Source organism: Eretmochelys imbricata, chromosome 1, assembly GCF_965152235.1.
Source record: "Eretmochelys imbricata isolate rEreImb1 chromosome 1, rEreImb1.hap1, whole genome shotgun sequence".
NCBI classification, from domain to species: domain Eukaryota; kingdom Metazoa; phylum Chordata; order Testudines; family Cheloniidae; genus Eretmochelys; species Eretmochelys imbricata.
The window spans coordinates 200,956,890-200,971,640 of record NC_135572.1 but is presented as its reverse complement, the minus strand read 5'-3'; the positions used below and the strand labels follow the sequence as shown (position 1 = coordinate 200,971,640).

Sequence of the window (14,751 nt, the reverse complement as noted above, 5' to 3'; positions counted from 1 at the left end):
AATTAATTTTTAAATATAAGCTCCTTGGAACAGGGACATGTCAGTATTTATTTGAATTATTTTATACACTTATGGCACTATAGAAATAACATTTGGCTAAGAAGGAAGCATGTTCAACCAGTCAAGGCTGCTACATGGACAGGGTGCTTTGAATGTACAGTAGTTCTTGCCACATACTCAAATTACTATTCTTGGAGTGCACCTTGCTTTCATGTGCTTGAGGTTACTATGAGTAAGGTAGTGTTCATGAGCAGTGCAGTGTGACTTACTCTATCTAGATCTTTTGCAGTGGTAAGGGCTATCTGTCATCAGTTAAATTATTGCCCCCAACTCATTACTTATACAGGAATCTTAAGGAGTTTCTGCACCAAAACTCTCCTCATAAGTCCTGCACTGTGTGATTAGTCTGTACCAGCCTATATAAGCCTGCTTGGGGGAGGGATAGTCTTTGGCCAGCACTGAATAACTTGTGTCCTTCCAGTTTCTAAAGTTATTTTATAAAAGTATAATTGAAAGGATCACATACTCCTTTCTTAGCCATTTGTACCGTCCTGGCAACAAAGACACAGGCTCTTCTAATTTTGACTGTTTTCTGTGTTGATGTTCAATCAACAGGTATTGCAAGTGGGACAGAAGCAGTTAAGGAGATCACACTGGAGAGCAAGGTATTTGTTAGCTTGTGAATTTTGACTTATTGTACTAGAAGGTTAAAGTACAATAGATGTCTGATAGTGTCCCTAAACAGCCATGTGAACTAATTCTGTAGATGAAAGACCAGTACAGAGGCCAGGAAATATGTGAAGGTGAGGTGAGCTATGAACTGAATTAGTAACACATTATAATGTCAATGTAAGCGTATATCCACTCCCATTATCATGGAATGAGACACTGTTCATCTGGAGTATTTCTGTTCAACATACACATTTACTAATATTCCACATAAACCTATAAACGAGAAACTGATTTCACTCAACTTTGAGGTGAGCATGTGCAGAGCTATTAGAATGCTGACAAATTGTTAGATTTTAAAAAAAGTCCTATTATATGGTAAAATGGGGCTTAATCAACAAGTTTTATATAGTTTTTAAATCCTGGTGCTTTAACGTAGTCTAGGGAAGGTACATCTTGATTTGGATAAGTCATATGTCCTGCCAGACTTCTATCTCCAGTTGCTGAGGCACTAATGTAGCTAAATTCATTCTTTTTTAGTGCATTTTTATTAACTGCCACCATACTTCTCAAATCATCATAGGGCTGAGATGAAATCTGGAAAACTTCAGCCTCAGAGGAAGCTGAGAGCAGTTGGAAGAGGCACTGAAGATAGCATGAACCTTTCCATTCCCAACAATAACATGTATATGTTTAAAAAGCATTATTGGGTGAAAGGCATCTGTAGAAATGCCTCTTTAAAAGGAACCTGACTAAAATGAAGCTGTGCCTCTGAGTTGCAATTGGAAGGCTTCTTTGAATCTAAAAGCAGTATAAATCTGGTGTGTGAAGTGAGGGGGGAGGAAGAATTGGTAAGGACTGCAACAGATCACTTTAATTCAGTGGTCTCTCATGGTGCTTACAGACCTATTGTAGCTGACCAACAACATTGTCTTGAACGACAATATTTTTACTATGTTTATAGGGCCCAAGGCAAATACATGCTTTTCAAGCAGAAATAAAAGAAGCATTTGACATGCTTGTCACCTATTCTTTCAGAATGTAAAGTATCTGCTCTGTACATATTGCATTGTGTAACTGGCTCCACACATGCGTTGTGTGGCAAGGGTTTTGCCTTCATCAGATGAGTGCAAAAAAAGCTGCTTTTTGCAGGATACTTGGTTTGATGGGCTAATGGCCCAATCCAACATGGCAAATCTTTGCATTCCTGTGTAATATTCTTAGAACAGGATTTGCTTTTATGTAGTGTCTTCCGTACACAGGTACTGTATCCCAAAGCAGTTCACAACTTAGATACTTAGTGCAAACATGCCATCCCATTATGCACTTAGCAAGCTTGTGTAGAACCTTCAATGTTAGAACCTGTTTTATATGGAAAGGGAGGAATATTGGCCATTTACACCCAGAATATCTCTTTTCCAATCTTGGATCTCTAACTTGTCAGACTATGGATCAAAGTCTCAAACAAGCTGAGAATCTTGCATGGCTTTAAAACAAGTGTGGAATTATTGGACAACTGGCTTTTGCTATGGTACTGACAGGCTTTAAACCAGGTACTTAGTTTTAAGTATCACTGTACTTGATTCCTTTAAATTGACTTACCCAATTTACCAGCTCCGTATGTCTTCAAGTCACACTTCTCTTTGCTGACAGTTAGTTGTATGGTCTGTGTGGTGCCGCTGAGCAAACTGGATTCTATTCTGCCTTTGGAAACAGCAGGCTCGTTAGTTATGCTCTCACAGCAGAGCCTCTATCTTGGTGGTGATATAGGAGTAGATGTATTTTCAGAGCAGAATTTACAACATGGATAGTTACAGAAGTCATCCTCTGACTTTGAGCCTGAACAAAGTTGATCTGGAAGCAAGAGAATACAGAATCTCATAACTTTCAGTGGATTTTTAATGTACCAAAAACCTTTAAATGCCTGAGAATGAAATAAATGTGTTAGTCTCTAAGGTGCCACAAGTACTCCTGTTCTTTTTACCTACTAATGTGAATATCCGTTTTCTTATTTATGTTGATTGGCTTCATAGGAATAAATGGAAAATACTCGTTTGTAAATAGATTTTCCAAGGCAGATGAATTGCATATCGCATCTCTTGAACCCAAGTATCTTTAAAGCATTGTTCTCACTTGCTTTCAATTTAACTTAAAAGGACAGTATAAAACTACCAGGACATCCAGCCTCTTGTGAAGATGATGAGGAAGATGAAGGGGAAGCAGCTGACATGGAAGGTATTTCCCTTTAAGTTGGATAGGATGCACTTTATTTCAGCCATATAACCAGGCAGCACTCTCTAGGAAAGCATTACAGCTTGTTTCCATGTAATGCCTATTAACAGGTCCATGTTGGACCTGATTCTCCTTTCACATTGGGTTTACACCACGACTCCACTGGAATGCATAAGTGTCAGTGACTGGAAAATTAGGCTAGTAGGCAGCGGAATAGACAGGTCTAGCATGGCAACTCAGTGTGACTGTTTAGTGCACAAACTTCAGTTTCTGAAACCCACCCAGTGAAAAATGCTGACTTCCTAGAGGCTTCCATAATTAGTGTCTAGCGAGCCACATGGTAGACAATGTCAGATTTACAGTATTGGAGAGTCTTGGTGTAGTTTAATGGTACTGGAAAATTAGGAAGTCTACTTGGATAAAGCATGTATATTAGATGCTTGTTGATTTTAAGGAAGCACTCTTGGTTGCACATTTTTAAGCTTCCAGTGACTAATTACAAGCTTGGCATGAACTTGTAGACATTCTTTCTTTCCTTTCAGAATATGAAGAGAGTGGGCTATTGGAGACAGATGAAGTGAGTGAACTGTTCTCTACCTCCTTCACAGCATTAACACCCTTTCTACCTTGTGCTTGAACTGGTAACACTGTCAAATGGCTAATGTGGCTTTTTTTTTAATGCATTTACTACAACTTTTAAAAGCACCAATTTTTGTTATAAATGAATATTGTACGCTGATCAATATGTCAGTTACCATGGTCTTCAGATGCCTTTTTATGTTTGGGGCAAAGGTGAATAGAGGCATACTGTTACTTAAATATTTGTCTTACTGTTATTGACTATTCTTTTGTCTTAAATCTGGATCCTCAGGCAACTCTTGATACAAGAAAAATAGCAGAAGCTAGCAAAGCTAAAGCTGATATCGGAGGGGAAGATACCATCCTGCAGACCAGAACTTATGACCTCTACATCACTTATGACAAATACTACCAAACTCCCAGACTGTGGTTATTTGGATATGATGAGGTATAGCAGTATTTTTTTTTTCCCAGTGTTAAGACTCATCAGTTAAGGTAGCGAGGTCAATTTGTTGCTACTTGATTAAATATATATTTATTAAGGGAAGAAGTTAGATCAGTGTAGAGCCAGGACTTCAGCCAAGATTTACTGGGCCTGTGAGAATAAGTAAAAGCAAGCTCCCCACACCTTGAATGGCCCTGTAATTGGATCTTGGTAACCAGTTGTGAATGGTGCACATGAAAGAAAAGATTCTAGTTCTCTGAGTGGTTAGTTTTCCAAGGGTAACAAGAATGAAAATCAGTAGATGTCAGTAAAGCAAGAAGGTGTGAGAACCAAGTGTACACAGGCAGCAGGACCGTTGAGTAAGGAAGCATTTTTCTTCCACTTAAGACTATGGAATCTTGTAAGTTTGATGGCTTAGGGATATAAGCCTCAGTCTAGAAATATCTAGATTCCCTGGAACCACAGGTTCAGCTCCCAGTGAACTATAAACAAAGTACTGTGCAGTATTTTATCTGCTCTGTGTGGATCCTATGGATCCTGTAGCATTTTTCATAAGAATAGAGGTTTGCCCTGTCATTAGGATCCCCTTTCTCACCTGTTGTCCGTATGATTGCTTGCCACTTCTGATTTCAGTGCTATGTTTAGTTTATAAAGTACTCTGGAGTCCTTTAAGCAGAGATAGCGTATATACCTATAAAATGCTACTTTAGTGCTATCCTACTTCCTGAGTAGGAGGAAAAGATTGTGAGACACTTTTCCTGCTACACATTTCTTTTCTGCTGCACTTTTCTTTTCAGCAACGGCAGCCTTTAACGGTAGACTACATGTATGAAGATATTAGTCAAGATCATGTCAAAAAAACAGTAACAATTGAAAATCATCCTCATCTTCCTCCACCGCCTATGTGTTCAGTTCATCCATGCAGGTATCTTCAGTCTTTCAATGTTTCTTTATTAAGCCCAACTTATGGATATGTGTGTGAAAAGGTCATTCTGTCTAATTAAAATTGCCTTTTGTCCATCCCTTGGTGATCTATCAATCATAAATTTCCATTTCCTGCACACTTGTCCACAGCTGTCCGTCTGCATGAGCTGTTCCCTTTTGCAGAGGGAAGAAAAGTCAGCAATTGTTTGAGCAGCCATCCCAGTACTCAGTGCTAAATGTGCATTAAGAGAATTGGTTTGGTTTTTCCTTTGTGCCTGTTCTGTAGTTGCATCCAAAACTGTATTCTCCATGAATCTCCTCTACTAGAAAGTCTAGAATCAGGCTACTCTAGTTTTGATCTCTTGCTGCAAAAAAAATTTTTTTATTCTACTCTAGCATGATCTTTTGGGAAGGTAAATTGTTTACCAAAAACCTATTGTATTTTGAAAGCTACTACAGGTTGTTTTTGTGTATCCAGTAAAAAGTCAGTCACACAATTGCACTGTCACATCAACTCCAGAAGGTGGCAGACAACTATGCTTAGACTGTTACATGTAAAGAAACTAAATTTTTGCCTGTATTCGTGCTGTGGTGCTGCCTCAGAACCCAGTGCTGTTGGTTCTTTTGGGTTACAATGATCTGCTATTAAGTCTCCCAATTTTCTAACTACCGGCTGTTGAACTACTTGGACAGGTTGTCGGCTGTCTACCCAGCAGGATCATGCTTTCAATTAAGGTCCTGCCTTTTATTGAATTGTATGGTTGTCCGTTAAGGTACAAGTTCAAGTGACTTCCTGAAAGTGTCCAATTTAATCACTCATCTTTGAATCGACTCTTTTTTTGTGTAGATTTGGTACAAGCACATCTTTTCTCCTCACCCCTGCCCCCCCCTGCTTTGGACCTACTTGGTTGAGCCTCCCCATTATTGAAACTAAAGATCCATATAACTCTCAGATTAGGACACATGAATGTGAAGTAGGGGAAGCAGAGGTACATGGCAGGCTGACTGAGAGGCGGAACGCATAGGGCTAACTGGGAAGTGAAAAAAGAAGGGGGGGAAAAGAGGCATGAAACTGCAAAAGGGAAGAAGAGGCGTGTGAAGCTAATTAGAGGTTTCTGCAGAAGCCTGCTTTGGCAAGAAAGAAATAGCTGGGAATTTGCTATTTGTGGTAGCAGTAATAGTGCCCTGGAGGAAGCCCACAAAATGGAAGTGGCCAGAAGAAGCCTCTGTTTAGGGGTAGCAGCAGCAGGGATGAGAGGTCTTGGGGAAGTGCTGTGTTGGGGACAGCATAAGCATCTAGGAGAGGAGGGCAGTTGCTTAACAGCTGAACAAGGTGGAGTACCATTTCTGGTCTTGGAAAACAAGCACTGAGTGGTGGGATCGCATCTTTGTGCAGTTATGGGATAAGAAACAATGGCTGTAGAATTTTCAAATTCAGAAGGCCACTTTTCAGGAACTTTGTGAAGAGCTTTACCCAGCCCTGAAAGACAGCAACACTAAAATGAGACCTGCTCTGTGGAAGCTTACAATGCCAAATGGCTACCAGTCAGTAGGGAATCAATTTGGAGTTGGTAAATCCACCGTGGGAGCTGTTGTGATGCAAGTGTGCAGGGCCATTTAATCAACTTCTGCCCTGGACTCAGACTCCTGAGAGGTACCCACACTGTGTTTGGGAGTAGTGGTGGGGTTGCCACAGAGAATTGCACGCAGCTCATTGTAGAAGTGGCATGTCAGAGGTGCAGAACCAGAATGACTATTAGCCTCCCTTGTCTTCTGGTACACCTGTCGAAGTTGTGCTGCGTGTTCCTGGTGTAGTCCTTCTCCCCAACTCCCTGCACAATCTTCTCATAGATGTCTAAATTTCTACGACTGGATCAGAGCTGTGCCTGCACAGACTCTTCTTCCCGCAGATCATTAAGATCCACCACCTCCTGTGTACTCCAGGCTATAGCCTGTTTTGGGCATTGAGTCCCCATGATCTGCTGAGATGGCGAGCTCTCCATGCTGATCAAACAGGAAATGCTTCCTGTGTACCTGGCCACTGTGCAGCAGATTTGAAAATGATTACCAGAGCGGTCACAGCGGAGCATTGTGGGACACCTCCTGAAAGCCAGTTGAGTTGACTTATATAACGCTGCGTCTACGCTGCCTTTGTCAACCCATCAATGTCAAATTAAGTGCTATGCGTCTTGCACGGTTGGAGTAATTAAGTCGACGTAAGAGGCAGCCAGGTCGACGGAAGGGACCTGGCAGGGTAGATGCATACATTATTAGGTCGACATAAGGTGGCTTCCGTCAGCCTAAGTTTGTGGACCAGTGGTTTTTGTTTTGTTTTTTGTTTTCTGGAGACCTAGTTGAAGAAAATTGTTGATGTCTGCAACCCAACGGAGCTAGGGGTTTGGGGTGTGGGAGGGGCTCAGGGCTGGGGCAGAGATTTGGGGTTTGGGGGTGAGGGCTGCAGGGTGGAGCTGGGAATGAGGGGTTCAGGGTGTGGGGGGGGGCTCTAGGCTGGGGCAGGGGGTTGGGGTGTGGGAGGGGGTGCAGGCTCTGGGCTGGGGCTGGGGATGAGGGGTTTGGGATGCAGGTGGGGCTCGGCAGGGGATTGGGGCATGGGCTTACCTTGGGCGGCTCCCAGTCAGCGGCGCAGCAGGGGTGCTAAGGCAGGTTTCCTGCCTGTCCTGGCACTGCGAGCCATGCTGCTCCCTGGAAACGGCCAGCAGCAGGTCCGGTTCCTAGGTGGAGGCGCACAAGTGGCTCTGCATGGCTCTTGCCTGCAGGCACGCGCATGTACACCCACACACACACCAGTTCCCATTAGCTGGGAGTGCAGAGCCGGTGCTTGGGGCAGGGCAGCACATGGAGCCCTGTGCCCCCCCCTGCCCAGGAGCTGGACCTGCTGCTGGCCACTTCCAGGGCGCAGTGTGGCATCAGAACAGGTAGGGACTAGCCTGCCTTATCTGGGCAGCACCGCTGTCGGGACTTTTAACAGCCTGGTTGGCAGTGCTGTCTGGAGCCGCTGCAACCCAGTGCCTTACGTTCCGCAACCCAGGACTGGGTCACGACCCACAGTTTGAAAACTACTGGTGTACACCAGGCCTGGGAGGGAGGAGGAAGTTGGAGCAAACAACCAATGCTTCTGCAGCTGCTCTGCCAACTTCAGTCTCTGGCTGGCTCTTCCTCGCAGTGTGTCCCCAGACCCACACAGGTGAGGTAAGGAGGGACACTGCAGGAGCCCTAGTCCCCCACCCTGCCCCCGGGGGTGAGGGTGTCTCCTCTGCAGTTTTTGCAACTAGGGGATACAGGGAGGGGAGAGTTGGCACTGACAGGACTGACTCTTACCCCTTTGCCACTGAGTACAGCAGTACCTGCTTAAATTGCTTCTGTAGCTGCTATGCTGGCTTGTCACTATCCCTTCCTGCGGTTCTTGCCTTGTGCCTCGCTAATTACAGGTGGCTTTCATTGCACTGAATTGCTGTGCTCCTTAAATTGATTGATAGACCTTTTTGTCTGAAATTTGAATAACTTCTCTGTAGAAAATAAACACTTTCACCTTGCTGGAGCCGTCATGAAACTGCAAAAACTGGCATAGCCATGAAGTCAGTGTCATTTCTTCACCCTGTTGTAGATGAGAAATTATTGATGCTTACCAACCTGTGTGTGTGTCTTGGTTGCATCTGACCCTAAATATAGGGTCTCATTCCAAGATTAAATTGGAGTGCAACAACCCTATATCCAAGACCCAGAATCGGTTTAAAATAGACATGGCTACTGTTCTGAGACATACAGTTTGAGTTTTTGTCTAGCCTGGTTTTAGAGTTGCTGAGAGGGTCATGGGCACTGAAGTCAAACTGTAAAAGTCATCCATGTGGACACTTACATTAACAAAGGGGGTCTATCCCATGGGGCTTCTGTCTTCTCACACGTGGTCCCACACTATGGTAGTGATTAGGGTGCGGATTGCACACTTCAAGGTGTAACGTTACCTTTACTCTTATTGGGTCCACAGGCCCTATGTTGTTGGGCTGCCCTCTGACATTAGAGGTCAAACCAAATTGATCAGTTACAGAGAAGGTACTAGACAAGCTGAGGTCCACTGGCTATTGATACTGTAGTAAGATGCTCTAACCATTGACTGTCAAGTGTCTGCTAAATTGACCTCTCTATGTATACAACTTTCGCAGGTCACCTTGATAGTCTGATGACTGCAGTTAAGTCCTGGTCTACAATTTAAAAAAAATTAGGTTGCTTTAACTAAGTCCTCGTGTTGATAGCAGTAGGAACTGATCTACGCTACACAAGTTGACCTAAGCTGCCTTACCCCGACCTAATTTTGTCTGAACGCACTACGGCGGGGTGGGCAAACTTTTTGGCCTGAGGGCCACATCAGGGTTGCAGAACTTTATGGAGGGCTGGGTAGGGAAGGCTGTGCCTCCCCAACCAGCCTGGACCCTGCCCTCTATCCGCCCCCTCACACTTCCAACCCTCCTCCCACCCCGCTCCTTGTCTCCCTGACCGTCCTCTCCCAGGACCCCTGCTCCCAGTCCCCTGACTGCCCTGCCCCTATCCACACCCCTGCCCCCCCAGGACCCAACCCCGCCCTCCTCCCCCCCCCCCGAACTTCTGCCCCATCCACCTGCCCCCTGACAGGCCCCCTGGGACTCCCACACCTATCCAACCACCCCCCTGTCCCCTGACTGCCCCTAACCCCTCCCCCAGGACCGCACCTCCTATCCAACCCCCCCATCCCCTAACATAGATCAACTTAAGGCTGCAGTATAGACATGCTCTAGGTTGACGGAAAAATTCTTCCATTGACCTAGCTACCACCTCTCAACTCCCTTCCGTCAGCGTAGATAATGTTTACACTGAAGTGCTACGGCAGCTTAACTGCAGTGGTGCAGCTGTAGCATTTAGTGTAGATATGGCTTAAATGTGAAGGGAGGTGATCAGAGTATTGGAGAGAAATCATGGGGGTGATTGTATTAAGACTTTTTTCATGTCTTATGCTGTGCCTATGATAGCAATTAAAAATTGTCATCTCTTCCTTTGTATCACTTGAAGTCCCAACCAGCAGTTCCACCTGGGGCGTGGACAGTGTATTGAATCTAGCATGTCTGCTCAATTGCTCAGTTTCTTGCAGAGAGGTGTTTGGGCTTCCTGCACTTACCAGCATGAGTCTGCTGGCAAACAACATAAATTCTTCTCCAGCTGAATTTCTCTCACTCAACAGGGTTCTAGAGATGGTGGGTGTGGGGGGGAGGTTGGGATAATCTCTCATGGGATCTGAATGTATCCGATGAAGTGAGCTGTAGCTCACAAAAGCTTATGCTCAAATAAATTTGTTCATCTCTAAGGTGCCACAAGTACTCCTCTTCTTTTTGTGAATACAGACTAACACGGCTGCTACTCTGAAATCTCTCATGGGAGAATACTATCAGTAGATACTGTCACACATCTTTTGCCCTCCACACCCTTCCCCAGCAGAGCAAAGTGTCAGCACTCAGGCCTATGCTCAAGAAGCAGTTTTTTGATGCTGATAGTCTCTCCAGTTGCTACTCTTCCTGTTGTGGGGGATGGTTGTGTTGAAGAGGGAAAGCTGAGATTGTAGTGAGACTGCTCCAATATTAACCAGCGTATTGAGCTTCCTTGAGTCCTGTCAGCCTGGCTTCAGGCCAGAGTGTGGTACAGATAGCACAGGTCTTGTTAGTATAGGTTCTGGCTATGGACATGGGACAGTTAACTTCTGCTGATTCTGGTAAATAGACCAGTTGCCTTTGATAGTGCTAATGCAGCTACAGTCTCTGGGAGGCATATACAGGTTTTCATTAAATAGCTGTTCTCTCAAAGAGCCAGAGAGTGGGATCTTGGCAGTTGTTCCTTGCTTAATATGCAGTTCTCAGCCATCTCATCTGGCACATGCCTGTGTGTGAGAGGCACCTAGGGGAGACAGGCAGCTGGATTGGGCTTCAGAACCATTTACAATTCAGTTTGATTTTTCTGATGGTGGATTCTGTGTAACTTGAAGTCTTTAAACCATCAGTTGATGATTTCAGTAACTCAGCCAGAGGTTAGGGGTGGATGAGGTTCTGTGGCCTGCAATGTGGAAGAGGTCAGAATAGATGATCATGATGGTCCATTCAGACCTAAAAGTCTATGAATTAGATGGTGTGGAACTGCTTGGTTTGGGGCGGTAGGGAGGGAGAGTGGGTAAAAGGTGTCTTCTCTATTGAGTGGGAATTGCCCACTCAGTCACTTACTTTTTGAAGTTAAAAGGGCCTGTTGGATTCCAAGCTGCTCCTAGATATTTCAGATAGAAACAGTAGCCAAGGGTACTGCTTTAATCTTTGCTTCACAAAGAAATTCCAGTCTTTCCTGTCTTACCTCCGTCACTTCCTTGCCCAGCCATAAGTTGTGCAATGTGGTGTACATAGGGCTATGCTTGACGACAACTGGGAAAGTAGCTGTTGGCTCACAACACTGTGGCAGCCTGGTCACTCAGCAGTTCTTCTTTTGTGGCATGTATTACCATCATATTTTGTTTCAAAGGAGGAACTGAAAAAGGGATACCATGGCAAGCTGCACGCTAACCACTTGTTGAATCATTGAACAGAACATTTTAAGTAATCCGGATTGTCACACAAGTTGTGTTTTAGCAATTGCTTTATGGGTAAAAGTGGTTTTTACTGATTTCGTGTTAGAAGAAGTCAATTGGCAGCCATTTAATCAATTTGTCAATAATAAATGCAGATCCACAAGTTTGTAGAAGTAGGAACTGGGCAATGAACAGTGACTGAGTCAGGGAAAGAGACTCTGTAGCCTATGGATTCATTAGGGCATGCATCTAGGATGTCAAAGACCCAAGTTCAAGGCTCTGCTCCAATAATTAATTTAATTTACTTACAAAAAGCGGAACAGCTTCAAGAGGAGAAATTGAGAGAGCCCCTTACCAGAATATCCCTTGCCCCAGGGGCTAGGACACGCCTACAATGTGGGAGACCCAAGTTCAGATTCCTTCTCCACATCAGGCAGAAGTGGGGAATTGAACTTGGGTATCCCACATCCCAGTGAGTTTTAAGGAGTGGGGGCATCACCAGCCCTGCCTGTCCCCCTATCCATTTTCCCCCCCCCCCCCGCCTCTCCCCCCCCAATTTTGTAGATCTAGATCTACTTTCAGTGCCCAAATTAAAATTAAATCCTCGAGTCTGGTCAAAATGAAATGTGACTTTTTGACTTCTCTGAAACATTTTGATATTTGTTTGCTCAAAACTATTATGTGAAATTGATGTGATTTCGCAAATAGTTTGTTGACCTGAAACTGCATTTTTTGGTGATTTTTTTTAAAGTATTCACCAAAAAAATTGCAATATTATACTGTCAACTGAAGGATTCACTCCTATGCCCTTCAGTGTCCAGGGTGCACTTCTTAAAGCTTAGCAGTTTCACTCTATAGTTTTCATTATAAGATGTGTTGTGGGAGTAGAGGAGGGAGACAACCTAGTGTATGCAACTTTAGTGCTTTCCAAGATGGCTGGATGTTGGAGGTCCAGGAAGCTGCAGTTAAAGGTAATGCTGGTTTTGCTACTAGTTCTCATTCAGTTCACTGTGTTTGAGCAACTACAGAAGTCACCTTCATAAACAGGTTCCACATTGACACACTTTATTATGGGGGATCTTTGAATTTTCCCTACTCCATTATTAAAACTTCCTTTCCTGTTGTTGAAGTTGGTGAAAGCCGAAGAGACCAATCACTTTTGTTGGACCAGACTGTCCTGTTTCATTCCATCCTGGAAAGCTTTTTTCTTTAGACTTAACCTTTTTTAATGAACATGAATTACAAAATTCATAAGGCGTAACTAAACCATCAGGCCAGCGTTTTCAAACTTGAGTCCTTAAGTTAGTCACTTAACACAATATGTTCAAGGCGCACAGAAGTATGAAAGATTTTCCTAGGAGTTCATTTGGTCTCCTACACTGGTAGGAAGAGGGTCCTCAGAATTGGGAGAACAAATTCTCAGTGAGAGATCTTCTTACTGAGGCCTCTGTGTTAGGAAGCTTATTTTGATGGCTGTTCCGTTTGTTGAAGCCTGTGGGACTGAAAGAAGCCCAATGCATGGCTGTCATCGTCTTTGGTAGGAGTAGCAATGTTTGACATTATCTGGATTAAAGTTCTTAGCCCTATTGTAACTAGTTAATTGACTCTTAATTATTTTAAGACCACTAATATGATTGCAACATGTGTAGATTATCATTTGCGAACATTTGTTCTAGGACACAAATGTCTTTGGTCCAATCTAGGCTACAGGGTGGATCAAATGTTTGTAGTGAAATAAGCATTGGTGGAGTATCTAGCTAGCTCAAGTTAACTGGCAAACATTTAACTCTAATTACAAAAGGACTAAACTCTAGATTAAACAAGGCCTTCAGGACCCTTCTAGGTTGCAGTTCTTCAGATTGCCGTTTTCACATTGCTGCCTCACTTTTCTTTTCATTCTCCTTGAAGTCCATACAGTGTGGTTTGATACAGGATAATGTCCAGCAAAGACCCAGTTTCCCAGCTGTTCCTCAGAATTCTCTTATGAGTCCAGATAGCCATCCTTTATCACACACGCAAAAGCATTTCCCAGGACTACTTTTTGTACATTTCACTTTAAAATTGTGAGGGACTGTTGAGCCTAGAATGTCTGGCTTAGTCTAGTACAGACTGTAGGACTACTATCTCTTCCTTCTCTACTTTGAAGGGAGGAGGCTTGTGGCTGATATTGAAGTTATAAGATCTTTGCTTCCCTTTAAAAATGAAGTGCTCAAATAAAACACTTCAGATCTTTCCAATCTTAGTTCCGCTTCCATAAGCGCTTGTGCATATTTTTGTAAAACTGTAGGGATGCAAGAGCGACACGAATATGTGGGCTCCTGTGGGACTGCAAATTATTGAAATTTGTCAGGTTTTGCACTCTAAGGAACACAATGGCAGCATTTTATGGCTAGATTGTATAATGAAAAATTGCAGTGCTATTGTAAGAAGTCTTCCACCAAGCTGCAGCATTGTTCTGATGTCTTGAGATGAAGTATTCAATGGCCATGGAATGAACTTCTTTACTCTCTGAACTAGAATGAAACAGCCTTAGCATGGCTGAATTGACATCGGAGAATTCAGAGAGGTGAACAGCTTGACTGGTCCTGAAATATATATAAAAAGCACCTGCTGTGTAAATTTTTGTCAATCCACTCTGCAGTAGTATTGAAGTGGGACTAATAAAATATTAATTGGCTATGATTGCCCAGCAAGTGCATGTAAGGATAAGTAGTATAGCTTGTGAGAGAGAGTCCTCTGATATTGCCCAACACCACTTCTTCTCTTTGACTCATTCCACTTCACAATATCCATTTTAATAATGTGGCAACCACTTATTTGCATTCTCAGAATCACATGAGCAAGATGGCTAGACTTTGACCTAACAGAGTTGTGACTGAATGCAAATTAATAGCCATCTACTTAAGTATTTATATAATGGTATCTGAGCCCTTTCATTAAATTCTGTAAGCTTCCCCTAAATAGCAGTCAGTTTGAGATGACCATTTAAAAAAAAATCCTGTTAATTTCTTTGTGGTCTTCCTTTGGCTTGTCTTCATATCCTCTGGATTTTTCACAAATTAAGGTTGAGTACAAAAGCCTAAACTAAAAGCATATCTAAAGCAATCTTCATGTGCAGCACCTCCTTTGTCATTCTTGCTGCCTCCTTCTCTCCCCTACAATTCTGCCTGAGAACTATTCTCTGCTCAGTCCTCTCTTCTTCCCACTCTGTACCTCTTCTCGCTACTGCTCCCTGCCCTGCCATGTCTACAAATGTTATATTGGAAACATGTCAATCATCTTTACTTTGAAACTGTAACTGGTTGTGAAA

At 43.4% G+C, this 14,751-nt stretch overlaps 1 protein-coding gene across 2 annotated transcripts in view; it reads left to right on the top strand.

Moving 5' to 3' along the window:
- ATG3 (autophagy related 3) overlaps nt 1–14,751 on the top strand; it is a 31,681-nt gene that overhangs the window by 13,037 nt on the left and 3,893 nt on the right. For both annotated transcript variants that reach the window (XM_077822000.1, XM_077822010.1), the window contains exons 6-10: nt 616–665; nt 2,826–2,904; nt 3,444–3,478; nt 3,773–3,928; nt 4,723–4,850. In XM_077822000.1, the coding sequence (XP_077678126.1) occupies nt 616–665; nt 2,826–2,904; nt 3,444–3,478; nt 3,773–3,928; nt 4,723–4,850 (448 nt within the window). The remainder of the gene's footprint in view (nt 1–615; nt 666–2,825; nt 2,905–3,443; nt 3,479–3,772; nt 3,929–4,722; nt 4,851–14,751) is intronic.